Source organism: Rhodamnia argentea, chromosome 8 (assembly GCF_020921035.1).
Source record: "Rhodamnia argentea isolate NSW1041297 chromosome 8, ASM2092103v1, whole genome shotgun sequence".
Taxonomy (NCBI): domain Eukaryota; kingdom Viridiplantae; phylum Streptophyta; class Magnoliopsida; order Myrtales; family Myrtaceae; genus Rhodamnia; species Rhodamnia argentea.
Window position 1 is genome coordinate 6366561 of NC_063157.1, and position 20254 is coordinate 6386814.

At 38.7% G+C, this 20254-nt stretch overlaps 1 protein-coding gene across 3 annotated transcripts; it reads left to right on the plus strand.

The window, feature by feature from the left end:
- Positions 1-1624: 1624 nt before the first annotated feature.
- On the plus strand, positions 1625-20254 carry LOC115741291 (inositol hexakisphosphate and diphosphoinositol-pentakisphosphate kinase VIP2-like). 3 transcript variants are annotated; one of them, XM_030675128.2, is made up of 30 exons: positions 1626-2024; positions 2208-2267; positions 2713-2759; positions 3308-3391; positions 4046-4109; positions 4592-4745; positions 5706-5776; positions 6986-7090; positions 7582-7674; positions 8997-9071; positions 9610-9695; positions 10057-10263; positions 10357-10456; positions 10533-10603; positions 11737-11818; positions 12394-12552; positions 12736-12778; positions 13632-13714; positions 13860-13922; positions 13996-14070; positions 14244-14369; positions 14808-15049; positions 15388-15432; positions 17052-17118; positions 17528-17599; positions 18310-18563; positions 18645-18702; positions 19146-19313; positions 19451-19525; positions 19850-20254. In XM_030675128.2, exons 1-30 carry the CDS (start codon positions 1980-1982, stop codon positions 20045-20047), a joined length of 3072 nt encoding a protein of 1023 aa, XP_030530988.2. In that variant the 5' UTR covers positions 1626-1979; the 3' UTR covers positions 20048-20254. The 3 variants fall into 3 exon arrangements, 2 of the variants coding, with proteins under 2 accessions (XP_030530988.2, XP_048140413.1); XM_048284456.1 differs by lacking the exon at positions 8997-9071; XR_007199583.1 differs by lacking the exons at positions 18645-18702; positions 19850-20254 and having other exon boundaries at positions 1625-2024; positions 19210-19313.

Below are 20254 nucleotides of genomic sequence, written 5' to 3' on the forward strand. Positions count from 1 at the left end.
TTCACTATTTTTTTTTTTATAAATTTTACACATTGAGAGCAAGTGCGTTTACATACTTCGGAAAAAAAAAAAAAAAAGCGAATGGCAACCTTCTATTTTTCCGTGAAAGAAATTAGAATGTTGTCCAAATTTCAAAAAATTATGAGAAGAATTTACATGTGAATTCACATGTCAGAATTATATCCAGGGAAAGTTTCATGATTTGCGTGTAAGAAAAGTCAAAAATCATGTGCCGCTGAATTTGGATTAAGTGCAAAGTAAAAGTCTATCCATGACGCGTCATCAATTAGTAAGGATCTGATTTAGTATGGATAACGAGCTAAATCAAACGATTTCAAATGGTCGAGAAATCTTGTTGTTTTTCACTACTTACTGGCTAATTTATTTTTTTTTCGTACTTATTTAGTTCTATCTATCTTTTTAAAATACTGCTGAAGCTTTCCCCGTTTACATAAATTAGCCCAACACTCTTGACGGTTAGTAATGCCAATCTTTTTTCCTCTGATATATCGAATGTATGTTTCGTTTAAAGTGAGTGCAAAAAAGGTGCACTTCATACTCGAAGAAACCTTTCGACCAATATATATATATATCTCGAAGAAACCTGTAAAAAAAAAAAAAGAAGTCGAAGAAACGGTTGCACTTTACCGTTTACCCCCGCTTAAGAAGCACGTGCGCTGCACATGCCGATGGGGGGGGCAAAGTCAACTTGACGGAGCGGTTTTAAGCCCCGCAACAGGCGGGTTTGCGGATCGGGGATGGGGCCCATCACCTCGCCCCCGCGAAAATGGTGGTCGGGTCGGGGAGGCGATGAGTGGTTCGGTCATCATTGCCCACATCTCGCGCGGGCCGCCCGCTGACCCCCACTCATCTCCCCTCCCTTTTTTGGAGTATTAAATTGTTTCTTTTAGCATTTTTTTTTTTTTCCTTTTTTTTTGGGGGTGGTTGTTGATAAAGGTGAGTCACCCAACCTGCTAAAAGGAACTTTATAATATCAGGACCCCCCCAAAAAAAAAAAAGAAGAAAAAGAGAGAGAAAGAACCGTGCTGGAACGGGGCTAATGAAAATGACCCCGGAAAGCAACCCGAAACAAAAAAGTTGGGGTGGGACACAAAAGAACACGTGAGAATCCTCCGAGCTCCTCTTCACACTTTCCACGTCCCCGAATATCGCCTGCCCTGAGAAGAAGAAGAAAGAAAGAAAAACACACTTGCATATTCTAGAATCCCAACCCAATTCCTTATCCCCCCTTCCAAACACGCCTTTGATCTTTTTCTAAACTCGAAATTGAAAAGCGTAAAAATTTAAATTCAACACGGAAAATATTTAAAAATAATAATAATAAAGGATAAAAGTCGTCTTTGTTTTCGAGCCTTGCAGGCGAGTGCTTGGATTATGAATGGAAATTTTGGTCATTTGGATTCTTACTTTTGGCAGTTATTGTTTCCGAGCGGAGCAGAGATGGACGTTATTGGATTCTTGTTTTTGGCAGTTATTTTGTGATTTAATTGAGGTGGTTGCGAAGGAAACGAGTTTGACCGGCGTGTGTATAAATAACCGGATTCGAAAAAATATATATATATTTTTTTCCACTGGCTGCTAAAAAGCTCCTCATCCTCGTCCTCCTCCTCACTCCCCTCTCGTCTCCTGCTCCCTCCACGGCGCTCGATTCGCGCCACCTCGCTCTGCTCTGGAGTTCGAGTACGGCGATTTCCAGTACTTCGCTCTCTCTCTCTCTGCCCGCTGTGACGCGTGAGGAAAACCTCTCCCGCGCCTCATCTGCCGCGCACGTGCATTTGCTTGGCTCCCGTTACTTTGCTGCATGTGCTTGAGGCTCTCCGAGAGCTGGCGCTGCTCGCGGCCTCCGTCTGTTTTGGTTTTGCTTGCTGGCGGAGATCGACGGGCGCCCCGGGCCGGGTTGAGATTTGGAACCATCCGCGAGTTCCCGAGGCTGGAGCTGAGGTAGTTTGTTGCGCGAGATGGAGGGGAAGATACGGATTGGAGTCTGCGTCATGGAGAAGAAGGTGAAAAATGTGGCTTCGAGTTTGTTTCTTGCGTGTTGTGTTGCGCGTTTCGGTTTGAAAGCGGAGATGCACGGTCTCGTCGCTGGTTTAGGAAGTGCAGCAGTCGTTCGTCGCTTCTTCTTTTTTTCTTTCTTCTTTATTGGTGGACGTCGAGTTTTGGCGCTCATGGATATCCATTATCAGGTGTTCTCAGCGCCGATGGTACAGATACTGGAGCGGCTCGAGGCGTTTGGTGAATTCGAGGTACATTAAGATCCGGCAGGGTTGAATTTAGAAGCTTTTCGTCGAATTTTGACGGTGATCGCCTTATCAAACGAGTAGAGATGTTGTATTTTGATATATTACTAAATTTATCACTCTTGAGCCGCATTATAGTAGAGTAGGAGAATAGGCAGTAGGCTTCATGTGTATTCTCTGCAAAACATGGATTGGTTGGTAAGCACTTTGCATCGAATACATGTTGGTGAAGCATCGGAGTGATGCACATGGTATGTTAGGATGGCATCGGATTTAAAGATGCTGATTGTCTAAATCATAGAGCGTGACAAAGTGATTTAGCTGTTGTTTTGGCATTGGTTGCTTCAACCTAATGGGTGTGGTTGATTGAAATGTTATTGATCAATTCAGATTTGTATATACAACTTCTTTTAATGCGTTTATACTTTACTGTGCTGTGCTGTTGTGCCAGATCGTCAAATTTGGAGACAAGGTCATTCTGGAACATCCGGTGGAGAGGTAAAGTATTTTAAATGATGAGTTGGTTGTACCTCTGCTGCATCATAATATCTTCTAACATATTCCATTTGCATATCTTTGACGCATTGCTCGGTTGATGCGTTGTGTCTCAATATCACCTGTAGTATGCTTCTTTGTATGGGTTTTGTCACTATATAGGCCTTCCTTTTTAAACTTTGATCTAACATATGCAGCATTGTGAATCTTCTTATTTTGGAGATTGAACAACTAAGAAGTTGTGGGCTTTATCAAGGCGACTTGGATATGTTGCTAGCTAATGGTTGCTTCATTAAGCTAATTTTGTTGGTTCTTTAAGGGAGAATCGTGTTTGAGTTTGACTTCCATACCAAATTATTGTGAAGGCATAGTTAATTGTGTCTCTAGCAGTATTCTTGATAGTAAATTCTATTGCTATTTCCCTTGCATGCTGCTGCACTATTCACGATTCACACTAAATGTAGTGAAGTAGATTTTTGTGTTGAATTCTGGAAATTTTAAATGCATGTGGTCTCTGCTTTATCTAATTTCTCAACATATGCCTGTTTCAGCTGGCCAATTTGTGATTGCTTGATTGCCTTCTATTCAACTGGGTATCCCCTTGAAAAGGCTGAGGCTTATGCTGCTTTAAGGAAGTAAGACTCTCCATTTCCACAGACGTTAATTTTATCTGACTTCATTCACTTTGTTTGTTAGGGAATTGTTTTCTTATGTGAGGTTAGGTTATGGAATGGTAATCATGTGCACCTAATAGACTAGGTTCATATCAGGTTTTGGCTCAGAGAAAACTTAAAGAATGAAGAAATGACGATTAGCGTTTCAGATGCACTTAATAGGTAAACAAGAATTTTCTTTGGATCTTTCCGGAAAGCTGCAGTCGTGATAAAAGGTTTAACCTTTTGATTTTTGTGGTGGATCTCATCTAGTCTGAAATTGAGATTTTCAGGTAACAGTCCAAGGTTATTACGATGCATACACTTTGTGAACCTTGGACGCAAGTGAACTAGTACCAAGCAATTTTTCTTAAGAATGTGTTGTTGACGGTGATCGCATGCTTTGGAATTTTTTACGCATCATTTGGGGGCTCCAATTTAGCCATAAGAAATTGACATATCAGTTTCTGCCCGTCTAACAGCTTCTTTCCCTTATATTTCTTTTTCTGCTAGCCTATACTTTGCAATGGGCAATTAGGATAATAATTCATAGATACTTAGCAGGTTCATATGCTGCTTTGTTGTTCCTAATAACTGATTGAGAATTTTTTTCTCCTTCAATGCCTTATGCTCCAGGCCTTTTCTGGTAAATGAGCTAAAACAGCAACACCTTCTTCATGATCGGAGGGAGGTATATGAGGTATGTACTTACCTTATTCAGAGACATGATGTGAATTTCGTCAAGGTATCAATTATGGAAATACTCTTGCTTCATGGGATATTGAGGTTTGTGCCGCACTTCATCCCCACCTCCAATGTCTCCTTGTGATGGATAAATTACGTTCTCAAGAAAACTGAGAAGATGTGTCAAAATTGGTTTCTTGCATCACGCCAAGGCTTCGGGCTTATCATGGCCTAAACTGAGCTCATGGTCAGGTTATATAATAAGTATACACGTTGAATACTACATTCTCTTTTTCCTTTTGGATTTATGATGGGCTTTTGGTTTGTCGACAAGCATTTTACTTCAATTCAGTGGATACATGGGATGGGGCATAAATGTTTCATTTGGACATCTATATGAGAACTTGAACTATTTAAACCATTCAGTTGTTTTCTGAGCTTAAACTTGCTTTCATTTTCTTATCTTGAAGGATAAATGTAATTGTTTGTTAATTTCAGCGGTTAAAAAAATTTGGAGTTCCAGTTCCAAGGTATGCTCTTGTGGATCGGGAAGTGCCCAATCAAAGATTGGATTATTTTATTGAAGAAGAGGATTTCGCGGAGGTTCATGGCAATCGCTTCTGGAAGCCATTTGTGGAAAAGCCTGTCGATGGTTAGTTCTTTTGCCTGCAATGCTGCTTCTATCCTTCTGGGTCGTCTTCTCGCTATTAGATATATTTACATCCATAACATGACTAGCTGCTTAATACAATTTTCCTGCAACAATTCAGCTGCGAAAAGGGGTGGTGCAGCTCTACTAACATGTTTGGCAAAACACCTGACAACTGTAATAGCTCACGGTGTTTCCAGGTCCTAGACCTAATCACTTACACATGAATTGTTGAAAATATGAAATTTGGTGTTTCCACCATTTGTGATTATATGTAGGCTCACGGGATTGTCAATCATGATAACTGTCATACCTATCAGTTCTTGAGGAAATTCCACTTCATGCTTTGGTAAAAGGTTTTGTCCGTTTGTCAATGAGGAAAATGAGCAGATGGCATGTAATGGCTGCATGGTTTCTATTTATGGAGTGGTTCTTAAACTTAAGGAAAAAAATGTATGCTGGCACAAAATGAAGAGAAGGGCTGAACATATTTCTATGCCAAGCTTCTTTACTTTGCTCTGGCTGATTTGTCACAAGCAATATTGCATGTGCTCATGGTTCTTCTCAAAGGCATATGGATTTTTATTGTTTGTTTAGTCACTTAATCCCTTTTGGCAACTGATTTATCACATAGAATTTGCATCTATTTGGTATATTTTTAGCCAGACTTTGGTTGGATGAAAGTACTTTGACATGAACTTTCAGTATGAGTATTTTTTTTAACTCCTCCAAGCAGCAACATTCTAGGTATGCTGGAGAACTGGTGTAAGCTTTACTTTATAATGGGTACTTTTATTCCTGTGCAGACTGCTCCTATTAGTTTATACTGACTTTGTCAGCTTTCATGAACCATTTAAAATAACTCTTTCCGATTCTAATATCTGATTTTCCTTCCTTTACGCACTTCTAAGTGGAGTTTTCACTGCATGACCAGTTTTTTGGTCCCTTTTCTCTTTTTTGAAGGTGATAATCATAGTATAATGATATATTACCCTAGTTCAGCTGGTGGTGGTATGAAGGAGTTGTTTAGGAAGGTAAGTCTCTGTACTTTAACTCTTGAAGGACTATTTGTACATATAATTCTTAGCTCATTTTTGCTTAGCTCATTTTTTGCATTCATGATGACGGAATTCGCTGGTGACTCTGACAATGACTATGAGAAGATGAGCATGGTCTTATTGGAAGAGTTAGGCTTGAGCACTCCTCAAAAAAGAGCTCGGATAACAAAATAAAATTTTTACTTGTTTCTTAGGATTAGTCTCTGAGATATGTTCTCAAACTTTCTGAGACCAAACACAAAGTCGAATTGTGACAACGGGTCCTAAATGCTCTTTATATTCATGTGGTCTCCCTCCACCTATTAACTTAAAATTTTGGGTTGGATTTTCTAACATGGTATCAGAGCTAGTGCTCTCTCTTTCGTGAATGTGCATGGTCAAAATTCTACGTGAATGTGTGTAGTCAAAATTTCACGTGCCGCTCGTAATCCGGCTTGCACGTGAGAGGAGGGTATTGAAGCATTATCCCACATCGCTTGACAATGGGTCCTAAATGCTGTTTATATTCCTGTGGTCTCCCTCAACTTATCAGATTAAGCTTTTAGGTTGGACTTTCTAACATTTATTGTATTAAAATGAATTTGGCTTATCTTATTCGAATTCGAGTTTACTGGATTGAACTATATATCCTGTGAATATCATTCTTGGCATAGGTCTTCTCTATTTTCTGGGACAAGCTTGATGAAAATAAATAATAATCTAATCTTGCTGTTCCCTAAAGCTGTGTTTTTTCTTGCCAAAGAAAACCGGCTTGTTGCTTAGAAAATAAACACACAGAGAGATCAAAAACATATTGCCAAATGCATTAAAGTCATCCGTGTTTTTCAAAAACCAAATAGCTGTTCTTTCTTTGAACCTTCAGACGATTTTGTGGTTTTGGAATTTAACTTGAAAGCCAAGTTCTAAATCAGTATGTTTCAAATGCCCCAAATGGTCCACCCAGTTATGTGGCCAGTAATGGAAAGCCTCTTACCAGTACTTAAAGGGAGCAGCTAGGACAATGTGCAGGTGTATACTAGTCTAGCCTCTGTTAACATTTTATTAATCTCATCTGTAATGATGACAACTTGCTTTGGTGTGTGAAACATTGTTTTGTTTCCATCTTGTCCATGATCTTGAAAACTTTGGGAAACTACAGTTGATTTGTCCATGATAAAATATGTCACCAATTGTATGTTTACTTAGGTGGGCAATCGTTCAAGTGAGTTTCATCCAGAGGTCAGAAGGGTTAGACGTGGAGGCTCATATATATACGAGGAATTTTTGCCTACAGGAGGAACGGATGTCAAGGTTGTTTTACTTTGTCTTAATTTGATGCTTAATTGTTGCTATTTCAGATAACAATTCTTAGAACGGGATGCGAAGTCTGTCTACCTATGTTAGTATCTTGCTTTGTCAACTTTTCACGAAATCAGGTGGATAAATTATGAAATTGCATTTTCCTTTAGATGGTAGAGTTGTTGTTTATTCCCTTGATTAGATGTGGTTTGTTTACATTGTCTAGAAAAGTTTCAAAGTCACATTCCTCGATATTAGGGAGGAAGGGAGAGGGTCTGGAGATGTCCTTCTGGGGCCTAGAGAGATCATAATGAACTTGACATATGAGTGGAGACCATAATAAGATTACGGCATTGAAAGAACTAAATGGGGTAAACAGCTACAGTACCATTCTGTGGGATAAAGTTAAGCTTACAACCCTGGTCTGTTGATCTGGATTTTATTTAAATTGTGGCTCTGCCTTTCTGAATAATACCATTAATACATACAAAATAATTGTGTAGGTATATACTGTTGGCCCTGAGTATGCACATGCTGAGGCAAGAAAGTCACCAGTAGTGGATGGTGTTGTTATGAGAAATCCTGATGGAAAAGAAGTAAGTGCTACAGTATATTATCTCAAATTATCTGAAACCACCTCTCTCTGCATGTTATACTCTCAACTGTTCCTATGAATCCTTATAGCATCAGTAGACACAGTTTGAACTGGTGCCAAGATACTAACCAATTAAAAATGGAATTAGTCATGCTGCAGCAATCTCCTCGCATATGGCAAACCACTTGCGGCCAGTATTACTTTTTTCCCCCTTCAAGTTCTTAATGCTCTGGAATATACCAGGGGTATACCAGCATAAGCATCGGAGATATTTGTTGATGTATTGTCTCACATTGCTTGGCAACGGGTCCTAAATGCTCTTTATATTCATGTAGTCTCCCTCCACCTATTAGCTTAAGCTTTTGGATTAGACTTTCTACTATGGTATCAGAGCCAGTGCTAACCATTTTGCGAATGTGCGTGGTAAAATTCCACGTGAATGTGCGTAGTCAAAAATTTCACGTGCCGCTCATAATCCGGCTTGCACGTGAGAGGGGTGTTGAAGTATTGTCTCACACTGCTTGACAATGGGTCCTAAATGCTCTTTATATTCATGTAGTCTTTCTCCACCTATTAGCTTAAGCTTTTGGATTGGACTTTCTAACAATATTATGTCAACTGCATGGATTCACTTTATTCACTTCATAGATCATATTGAAAGAAGGAAAAGTATAACTGGATTTTTACCTGGGTTTAGATTGGAGCTGAAGGTAAATGTCCCTGTTATGTGGGGGCACCTGCTTCATGCTAAACTTTCAAACTTGTACATTACATGTTGGAGTAATCCAAAACAGTGTAATACAGTTGCTATAGATAGATTGAATGAGGTGCGGTCACTACTGACAAAATTCTTGATTTGTCATCTCAAACTCGCATATTTTCACTTATGGATGTTTTGCATCCACGTTGACTGTCCTTGCTGCGCTTTTGTTGAAGTATTGACCCACATCGCTCGACACCCACATCGCTCGACAATGGGTCCTAAATGCTCTTTATATTCACGTGGTCTCCCTCCACCTATTGGCTTAAGTTTTTGGGTTGGACTTTCTAATATGGTTTTAGAGCCATTGCTATCCCCTCTGCAAATGCGTGGTCAAAATTTCACGTGAATGTGCGTAATCAAAATTCTACGTGCCGCTCGTAATCTAGTTTGCACGTGAGAGGGGGTGTTGAAGTATTGTCCATATCACTTGACAACGGGTCATAAATGCTCTTTTTTTTCATGTGGTCGCTGTTCACCTAGTAGTTTAAGTTTTTGGGTTTGATTTTCTAACAAATTTATTTAGCAAAACAATTTTACGCAGATGACTGTTCTTTTGACAGGTGAGGTATCCTGTTCTGCTGACTCCTACTGAGAAGCAAATAGCAAGAGAAGTTTGCATTGCATTTAGCCAATCGGTATGTTCCTGAATCTCGGTGCTTTGATGTCTTCAACTGTTGTAAAACAACTGCCTTTTGCTAATATATGCGGGAGCCACTTAAGTTGTGTGTTTCATCACATATGGTGCTATGTCATAGACTACAAAGGCAGCCTGAAGTCTGGAATTCATTTACCTGTCATTTGTTGAAAGTAATTACATGACTGCATATCCAGCTTTTGTAACTATACTACTAGCTGGTCCTGTGTCAAAATCATATTTTTATACGAAACTCAAGCTTCAGCTCGTTGACTTTGTCCTTAATGAATGTTGTCATTTTTTTCCAATAACTTTTTAAGGCCAATTCTTCAGAGTCGCTTTTTTCTGCTGACAGTGTGAGTAGTGTGCATTATAAGCATTGTTTAGGTGAAGGGCTGTTTATTGATGCATTTGTTGGTATAATTAAATCAACCGGCGCCTTCTTCGTTTGATGGAACGAGGGAGCTTCCAGTGTGGGATTTGGTTTATCTGGAAAACATTAGCTAAAATAGCCTGTTGGGACATTTTATCCTTTTCAGGTCTGTGGATTTGACCTCTTGCGTTGTGAAGGACGTTCATATGTATGTGATGTGAATGGTTGGAGTTTTGTGAAGAACTCCCATAAGTACGGTCCATTTCCTAAATTCCTTTTTATTTCATGGTTCTATCAATTGGTAGATCCAGCTATGGTTGCTATTAGAACCAGTTGCACCAGCAACTGTTGCTATATGTTCTGTCATGATCTATTATAATCTGTGGCTAACTAGTAACTCTAATTTTTATTTTTTTGACTTTGTAATATGATGATGACATTCACCAGGCAGTGCAAATGTTACTTGTGTCATTTCTTCCCCCCAATTAGAAATATTTCGGGAAATATCTATTTCTATCAAAGATGGACAACTTAATGTCAGCAATTTTCATGGGGACATATCTACACACTTTTGACATATATCTAAGCAGTATATCAACCTTTGCTGAAACAGATACTATGATGATGCTGCTTGTTTATTGAGGAAGATGTTCTTAGAGGCAAAGGCTCCACATATTTCTTCAACAATTCCACCAATTTTACCTTGGAAAAGTCATGAGGCAGTTCCGCCATCTGAGGGATTAACACGGGCGGGAAGTGGGATAATCGATACCTTTGGGCAGTCTGAGGAGCTGCGCTGTGTGATTGCTGTTATACGACAGTAAGATCTATATTTGCGAAAGTTCATGAAGGGATGGTGGCAGTGTTTGTTCATTCTCCTCATATTTGTGTTTAAATGGATATTTTTGGACAGTGGTGACAGAACTCCCAAGCAAAAGGTTAAATTAAAGGTTACCGAGGAGAAGCTGCTGAACCTGATGTTAAAATACAATGGGGGGAGGCCTAGATGTGAGGTGTGGTTATGCTGGTGCACAATGCTCTTATTTTCCACTATTGATTGCTGTTTGTTAATTGATGGTTCTTTTGCAGACAAAGCTCAAAAGTGCTGTCCAACTGCAAGATTTGTTGGATGCTACCAGAGCACTAGTTCCGCGTAACCGGTACATTTTCAATCATAAGGGCTGGTGGCTTCTGTCCATAAGCAAGATTTACTGTATTAATTGTTAAATTTGTCAATCGGATTTGGCAAAGTACATTGTACAGAGAAATTTAGTGCCACTCATACATAGCACCAACAGTCAGTTTGCGTACTTTCATGCTTAAGAGGTTCTATTTGTGTTTAATGGCCTTGATCGCAATTAATACTCAATGTGGCATGATCCATATTGAGCTCCTGTTCTCATCCAGTTTTTCTTTGCTATATCTGTATGTGTTTTGCCGAGTTTCTCATTTTCTTCCATTTGATTGTGTTGGGGGTGTCCACAACACTGGTCTATAGTTTTATTTTATGAGCCAGTCTTTGCAGTCTTTCTTTGATTTGCTTGGATATTCTCTGGGGCAAAAAAGGAAGACTTGTGCCACTTATGACATCGACTAGTTTGAGTTAATTTGACTTGAGAAATAACCAACATATAGGTTAAAATCATATAGTAATGAAGCTAAAAAGGCATATTTTGATAGGTTAGGCCTTCATAAAGACTTGTATCACCTGAATCTTCTAATTTGCCGCAAACCAAGTATGCTTCCTTTATGATGACCATGGTAATGCCCCTTCTAAGTGACTTCATTATTGGATAACTAAATCATGGTATAAAGCATGTCCATCATGTTCTTGGATCACAAATCAAAGAGAAATGTCCAGGGAAGGTGCCGATTAGACGAGAGAGGGACGCCTTGCATTACCTTTTATGCCCTCTAAAATGTGGGGGAGTATCTTATGACCCCAACTTGGCTAATCCCTCCACCTAATAGTTTAAGCTTTTTTATTCGACCTTTTAATTTAGTATTAGAACCAAGTCTCAGTAATGCATGCTCCATCTAATATTTTGTTCTCGAGTGGTTCTTGTCGATCTACTTTTTATGTAAATGATGTGGTTCTTGTCTATCTCATGTACTGCTTGCCAATTTCATGCTGGTAATTAGTCTGGTTTGCAAGTGATGGGGCATTGAAAGTATATGCAACCCGCTTGTCCACAGTGTTTGTCTGGATCTTATATGCATGCCGTCTCCTTTTACCTAATAGCTTTACAAATATGTTGCGATGGAGACTTACAAATATGTCTACGACTTTCAGACCTGGACGTGGAAGTGATAGTGAGGCAGAAGACATGGAGCATGCTGAAAAACTACGTCAAGTTAAAGCAGTGTTGGAGGAGGTTGTGCAGATTATTTTTAGATTGTGATTCTATAACCCGCACAGGCATGCAGCACAAGGATTTTGCACCTTTTTATTTTGCCTTTCTAAGTCGTGGTTTGAAGAATTGCAAGCTACAATAGTTTTTGTGATTTCGATGTTCTTACTGACAATGTCTTCCTTATTTAACCATGGAGCTCTTGTTTCTTCTTCCAATTTCCAATTTGGTCATTTATAAAGCTCCACTTTGGTATTGCATGGTTCATCATCCGTGCATCTTTTCTAAGAATATTTGCATAGACAAACTTTGGTTGATTTGGGTGATAACTTGGTGTACTATCATATATCCAGCATGTGGAGTTGTGCACGTGCATTCTCTCTGGTTAAGATTAATTAAAAGAGCTGGATGTATTCGGGCTTAAATGATAGTCATTTCTGGCTTGAATGATTGTCATCCCTTGTGGTTGATAATGGTGTACTAATTACTAATGTACACGTCTGTGCTTTCTCGAAAATCATGATAAACTGAGAATGTCTGCACGAGTTTGACTGGGTACACAAGCGTATTTGATTCTTTGCTGATTGATTCTGTTGCAGGGAGGTCATTTCTCTGGTATTTACAGGAAGGTTCAGTTAAAGCCCTTGAAGTGGATCAAAGTTGCAAAAATTAATCATGAGGAGGAAGAAGAACGGCCTGTTGAAGCTCTTATGGTTCTTAAATATGGAGGTGTTCTTACTCATGCTGGCAGAAAGCAGGTAGCAACCACTAATCGAATTCTCCATACTTCCCATCATCCTGTTATCTCTTATCCAAGTATGTCTCACATAGAATTTTTTTTTTTCCTCAATTGCAAGATGCTACTCATTTTTTATGCAAGATTTTTTCTTTAAGATGATCTGTTAATTATGAAGAATAACCTTGCGTCTCCTTTTCCACAGGCTGAAGAACTTGGTAGATACTTCAGGAACAATATGTATCCAGGTTAACTAATTTAGTAAACAGTCCATCTTTGGAAAAATTAGCTTGTCCTGCCTTCACAGTTCTCGTTGGCAATAGAGAAACTGCTGGACTTTATAAACTTTCAAATATTTATTCATAAAGTGCTGGTTTTGATTTCTGGTCTTGTGACAAGAGCATACAAATTTTGGCCCAAAGAAAATAACGAGATGATATGAATGAGCGCTTACTAATTTGGCTTTCACAAATTTCTGTTCCTGAAAGCATGTCACTTGGTATAATTGCAAGATACAACTATACCATACACCTGCTCAGACAATGCTCTCTTTAAGAATGTGTTTGTTATTGCCGATAGGCTCTATAGAAGCAAACCCCTGGCAAGACTGACCGATTAAATCTTCAGAAAAAACCATGGCATGCTTCCTCATAGCTGTATCTTTGGACAACTGACTAATAGTGGTCATGAGTGAATCAAATCTAGGTGTAATTGAAGGCAAATTGGAAAATGTATTGTAACTCTACCTGCAAAATGTGGAATTATTAAGATCTGTCCACTGTGCCCGTGGGAACCTTGCTTTCGTCTAGTCGATGCAGTTTCTATTGTAGCACTGAGAAACTTATGCAATGTGCAAGTCTAGGACAATTAAGAAAGGATCGGTCCTGATTGTGAACTCTTTGCAATAAAGCTGAGGGTCAGGAAAGTACTAGAAGAAGTTGCTGATTGGAGAACCTAACCTTTAGGGAACTATTGTATTTTTCATCTCAACTAGCTAACTTGATGTCCTGGAAGTAAAGCAACAGTTTGCAATATGTCTTTTGACTTTGAGGACAATCATTGTGCATTATTGTTGATCTTGATGTTCTTCTTCAATTTTAGGTGAAGGTACTGGGCTACTACGCCTTCATAGTACATATCGGCATGATCTCAAGATTTACAGCTCCGATGAGGGTCGAGTGCAGGTACAGACTTGCTAATTCCAAGCAACCAAATTGGTCTTTTACTTGTTGCACAATTTTATATAAAGATAGTTCCCTCCAATAATTTCAAGAGTTGAATATGGTAGTTTAGCGTGTTCGGCTTCAATATATCTGAGAACTGTTGCAGATGTCTGCAGCTGCATTTGCGAAGGGCCTTCTTGACTTGGAAGGGCAGTTGACTCCTATTCTGGTTAGTGGATCATGTTTCCAAGATTCAATTTCTAGGTTGTAGAACCAAAACTCATTTTTGATGATCTCTCTAGGTTTCGCTGGTTAGTAAGGACTCTTCTATGCTGGATGGACTTGAAAATGCCAGTGTTGAAATGGACGAAGCCAAGGTTCAATTTGCTTGGGACTGCTAACTGTTCATTTAATGCTCTATATCTCAAACTTTTCTCAAATTTAATTTCTTACATATTATTCATAATGGCTGGGTAGTTATATATCTAGTAGTGTCTGGAAATGGTACACTAATCATCTCTTTATTTATTTTATTTTCCTCCCACTTCAGGCTAGGTTGAATGAGATTATTACTTCTGGTGCAAAGGCAGGTCATTGTAATGGCTCCTCAGAGTTGCCATGGATGGCTGATGGAGTGGGACTGCCTTCTAGTGCTTATGAGCTTCTACCGAGATTGGTAATAGAGCTTCTCACTACAAAGCTAAAACAAATTTGCTTTCATTCTTGAATGTGATTGTCATGCTAGTGATCCAGCATTTATAAAAATCTCAAGAATCTTTACACAGGAAATCATGTCTTCAGCCCAGTCTGAAGTTTGTTTTATTATGCATCTTAGGTGTGAAATAACTTTCAAGTCAGCAATCATTTGCTGCTTTCACTGAACTGTTAAATAAACTAGAGAAGTTGGGAAAAAAATGGTCGTATCATGATATGTGCAAATTCACTTGTGATTATGCTTTTGTCCTGCTCGTTGACATATGTCCAGTAGTACAAAAGGTTCGTGCTTACTCAAGAGTTAAAAGTATATCTATGTGAATCGAATTTTCTTTCTGTTGTGCAACATGTAATTTGGAAATGATGAAATGTTCTCATAATTTTAGTACTTCATGAGTAGGTTGAACTGACTAAGAAGGTGACAGAGCAAGTGAAACTACTTGCAAAGGATGAAGATGAGAAACTTATGGATATAAGTGGAGATGATGTTAATCCTTCCTACGATCAAGCAAAAGCTCTTGGGAAGACCACTTTTGACGTTGATCGCATAGCTGCTGGATTGCCCTGTGGCAGTGAGGGATTTCTTTTGATGTTTGCTCGTTGGAGAAAACTCGAAAGAGATCTCTATAATGAACGCAAGGAGTGAGTTGTTGCCTCTTCTGCTCAATGTAGCTTTTTAAGCTCTGGATACTTGTTTCAATCGAAAAAAAAAAAAAGCTCTGGATACTTCGATTTACCGCTATTTGGTTCTTGTTTAATTCCTTGACTGAAGGGTATAAATGTGTTGATTCTATGAATTATTCTACTTTCTTTGCAATCTGATTTTGTCCAATTGGTGGTAGAGAAAGATTTCAAATCTTTCTCTACCACCAATATTATGATGGTATGACTTAATTTGACATGGAGAAATATGATTCTGAGATTAAGAAAATGTATATATGGCACTGGCACTCTGGCTGACATCGTGGAATTGTTGGCAGGCGGTTTGATATAACACAGATTCCAGATGTATATGATTCATGCAAGTAAGTAACTTGAGTACCCCATGTTCCTAGGAAGTTTGGAGAATTGTTTCATGCTTGTACGACATATTTAATTTATGCAAGTGCAAGTGATAAATCCTTGGGAAATGTTTCCCTTCACCTATTAGTCTTCCAAGTTTTGGCCCATTCTAGATGACATAGAATTTTTTTTTTTTTGGGGTCAGATAGATGACATATATGAAAGCGAACTTTCTCGATATCTGGTTCATCTATAGGTGAGCAGTAGACTGTACTGTATATATATGTGGAGAGTGATGAATGGTTGTTTGAGGCTCTACAGTGGGCTGACGTGGCTATTGTTATTCAGAATGCTCAAATTTTTCCATCCGTATTTATAAGTTTATACTAAAAATTACAATGATTTCATTTTGCTTCATATAGAATCAGATAGTTTTAACCTTTAATACATGCAGATACATGAGTAGGCTCCTGCCTATGTATAGATTGTATGTGCACATGTCTGTCTGTATGCATTTTATGCTTTCTTATTGATTAGATATTGTTTTCTGAGCTGCTGCTTGATAAAAAATTTCAGCAAGTGGTCTGTCATATGGTCTGGATATATATTGAACTAGGCTTCCAACAAATAAACTTTCTTTTCTACTTTAATATCAAATGACATTGAACTTTTCATATTTGTCCCGAGAATAATGGCCTGAAACTGGAAATTCCTACCTTATATGTCAAGCTACCAAAATCTTATCGAGATGTAATTTGCTAAAGACAGGATCATCTCTAGCTCATTTTAGATGAGAACTCAAAGGCCTTGCATCAGAATATATCATCACTGAGGACGCAAATGAGTGATTTTACATAAACAGGCTAAGCTGATTTTTCTTTTTCATTTGTCCGTTTATTCTAGTTCATGTTCGTAAGGACATCATAGAAATGACAGCAATAACTCTTGTCTTAGCATTAAGAACGAAATAACTTTTTGGCAAGATCGTTACGTTTAGGAGATGATCTTAACAACTTGCAGGTCCAAGAGACGAGTTTGCTGAAGTACATCACTCCTTTGCACGTGTATAAGTGAGAAAAAACCATTAATAGTCTGTGTCAACAATGATGACTTCCTAGCTGCATTTTCTTTAGTTACTTGCCCTGCGAAATGTTTCCCCACAGTTCTGCATAATAGACCTAACCTAGATTATATACAATGTCCTTTGTCAGTCAATGTATCATATCTTTTTTAAGTTACCTCCTTATTTGTCCACTCTCTGTGATAGCAGATTGGATTGTGTGAGTGTTGTTTTGAAAAAAAAAAAAAAGGCCCATTACTCAATTTTGTTATGGAAGGTTTGTTCATGCTGCTTGTTGCATCACGATGTCACAGGACTTCGAACACTTCTATCTCAATAATCACTCATCTCGTGTTAGACAGCATATAGTGTGGCAGCATTATGAGACTACTGAAGTAGAAGGAAAATTTGCTTGCCAATGTGATGTACACATTAAGCTCCTTAAGGATCTGATATACTAAAAGTACACTAAGTTGAACTTTCTAGTTTATGCCTATTTCCTCCTTTGTCCGTCCTTTCTTTACAGCTTTCTTCTGTCTCTGAATATTTCATTCTATGTACCCTTTATTTCTCCTTGTGTAGGTATGACCTCTTACACAATGCCCATCTGAATCTTGAAGGGTTAGACGAGCTCTTCAAAGTTGCTCAGGTACAACCAGAATCTTTCCTACATAATATATGAATTAGAAGTCAGCATTTCCTTTTCTTTTTTGTTGTACCAGAGAAGTGGCACCAGATGTCTTGCTTTTATTTTATTTATTTTTGGGTTCATTGACCGCCGACCCCAACTAGTTTGGGATAAAGGTGATGTTGATGTTGATGTTGATGTTGATGTTGACAGAAGTGACACCAGACCCCATACTCCTGATGCAAATGCATGTGCCTTTTTTTTTAAGTAGTATTTCTACTGTTTCTATCTGTATTCGAGAAAATTTACTTCATAGCTTTCTAAATTTAAAACTCTTTAAGGATTTTGGCTTCATCTCTGGCATTTCTCTGGGGTACTGTCTCTAAGCTTAACTTTAGCATAATTCACTATTCTCATTTTTTCAATGCAGTTACTTGCAGATGGTGTGATTCCGAATGAATATGGTATTAATCCAAAACAGAAATTGAAGATCGGCTCAAAGGTAAATTATTCATCATGATTGGGAGATGGATGGATATTTCGACCGAGCTTGGAATATTTTTATAGCAACATTGGGCAGAAGAATTATCAAAGAACGTACTGTGTACTTGCAAGCCTAATCATCTTGGCATCTTTATCTGGAATGCACAGCATTCATATCGGTCTTCTTCCAAATAGAACTACTACTTTAATGTAATGGCTCATTGGATGTCTGGTTGATCAACATTTTAGACAAACCTTTTCTGACAAAAGATTAAGCTAAGATAGGAACGAGACTACATGTATATAAAGCTCACTGAAACCCATAGATAAGTAATGTGGGATACTTTAACACCCATTCTCACATGTAAAACAGACTAAAAACCCGACACATGGAATTGACAAACCAGGATTTGCACACTGGAAATGAACCTCGGGTATCATATTAGAAAATCCAACCCAAATGTTTAAGTTATTAGGAAACGGTCCAACAATATATGTATAGTGTGTGTGTCGTTACTGCGCAATACATAATGTCAACGTAATCCCATCAAACAGATGATTATATGTTCTGCTTCTGAAATCCTCTGTCCATGCTAGTTTTTTGTACGGCAATGTAACTATATGGAAATATGCATTTTCCCTTACATTCTTGTCCCTCATGTTCTCTTCTTCTTTCTTATGGGTCATGGCTGTTGGATTTCGTCAAAAACTGAATTGGTTTGAGATAAGATTGCTCGCCGCTTGTTGGGTAAAATTTTGATCGATCTGAGGAACACACGGGAGGAGGCAATCAGTGTCGCTGAACTGAAAAATAACCAGGACCAAGATTCAAAATCAAACAGCAGTGAATGGGAAGATAAAGATTATCACTTGAAGCATCCTAGGAAGAACGAAGATGGGAGAAGATCAAGCAACACGAGCGATAAGTCAATTGATCAGGAAGATGACGATGAGAAGGAGACACAATACCGGTTGGACCCGAAGTAAGTACTTGAGATTATGAAATGAATGTCCTTCACTAAATCTTGTTGGATTTCTGACGTTTTCACTCCATTATCTATGAGGTATGCAAATGTCAAGACACCTGATCGCCATGTCCGAACTCGCCTTTATTTCACATCGGTGAGTTCAAATGACTCCCTATGAGTTTCCAGTTTGATCAGGTCTTTCCATTAGGCTTCCAGTCCCCACAACCAAGAATCTCTCCATTCTCAAAGAGATTACTGTTTACTCAGACGAATCAAGAACTTCAAAGTTTGCATTAATCAAATTTCTTCAAGAACTTCATTTTTCTTCTTTAAAACTGACCTGTCTGAACCTGATATATGTGCATATTATCACTGTATGATAAATGTTTACCTTGCCATACACTTGTCTAATAATTCTGCACCAGCAAAAGTGGTGAAAGATTACCTTTTATTGTCATAAACAATACGAGTAATTGCTATTGTCAAAGCCGGCATCTTTCAGGGGTGGTTTTGAATATGCTGTTTCCCTTCAGTCCATCTTTGCTCCTCATTAAATGTGCAAAGTCCCCCACTTAAACACGTGTTTTTTAATGACAGGAATCACATATTCACTCCATGATGAACGTTCTCCGCTACTGTAATCTGGATGAATTGCTTGAAGGAGAGGAAAGTCTTCTATCTAATAATGCACTACAACGGCTGTGTAGGACGAAGGAGCTTGATTACATGAGTTATATTGTGCTGAGAATGTTTGAAAATATAGAGGTTTGTGTTTCGTTGCACCGTTTCCTCTCAAATATCGCATTGTAGTTCTGTTTACCTTCTCCATGCTGTAAATCAACCCTTGGAGAAAAGCAAAAGAAAAACAAGAGATTACAGTGCTGATGCAAGTTTTAATGCAGGTGGACCTAGATGACCCTAATAGATTCCGTATAGAGTTAACATTCAGCCGTGGTGCAGATCGATCCCCTCTGGAGGTATGTGTTCCTAACAAGAGAAACTGGGACTTTCAAAAAGGAAGAGTCATGATTTTTGTACCGGACGCGTGCACAATGGAGAACCAAATTATCGGTTTTGCTAGCTTTGTTTGCCTATACACCAGTCTGACATCATTTCCACTATGTTGCGAGGGTCAAGTTGACTGTCCTGGAGCTAACCCTTGCATGACCCGATTTGATATGTTGATGACCATAGTATCTTTACGAACTATCTGGAATGATTTTCATGGTTTCACATCTTAGGAAATGATCGTGTGCATCTCTGCCTATTCGTTAAGCGTGTGTTCCATCTGATGTCCACAGAAAAGTCGCTGTGAGACTCCTTCACTGCATCAAGAGCACATTCTGCCGATCATGGGCCCTGAACGGCTGCAAGAGGCCAGATCGAGCTTGACACTGGAGAAGATGGAGAGGATGCTCCGCCCATTTGCAATGCCACCAGAAGATTTCCCTCCACCGACGATTCCTCAAGGCTATTTCGCTAATGGTGGTGACAGATAACGAACAGCGCCACTCGCTTTTGTTTCCGGATAGTATCACCACACCCAAGACTTAAGGTCTATACGAAAATATTTAAAATGTGTTATGAGCATTTTTTACAGTTCAACCGCCATCAGGTAGGTGCTTGCTTTCTTTTCCTATTTGAACATCTTCGATTTTGTACATAGAGACACCTAGGAATTTGATACAAAATTCGTTCAGCTTCAA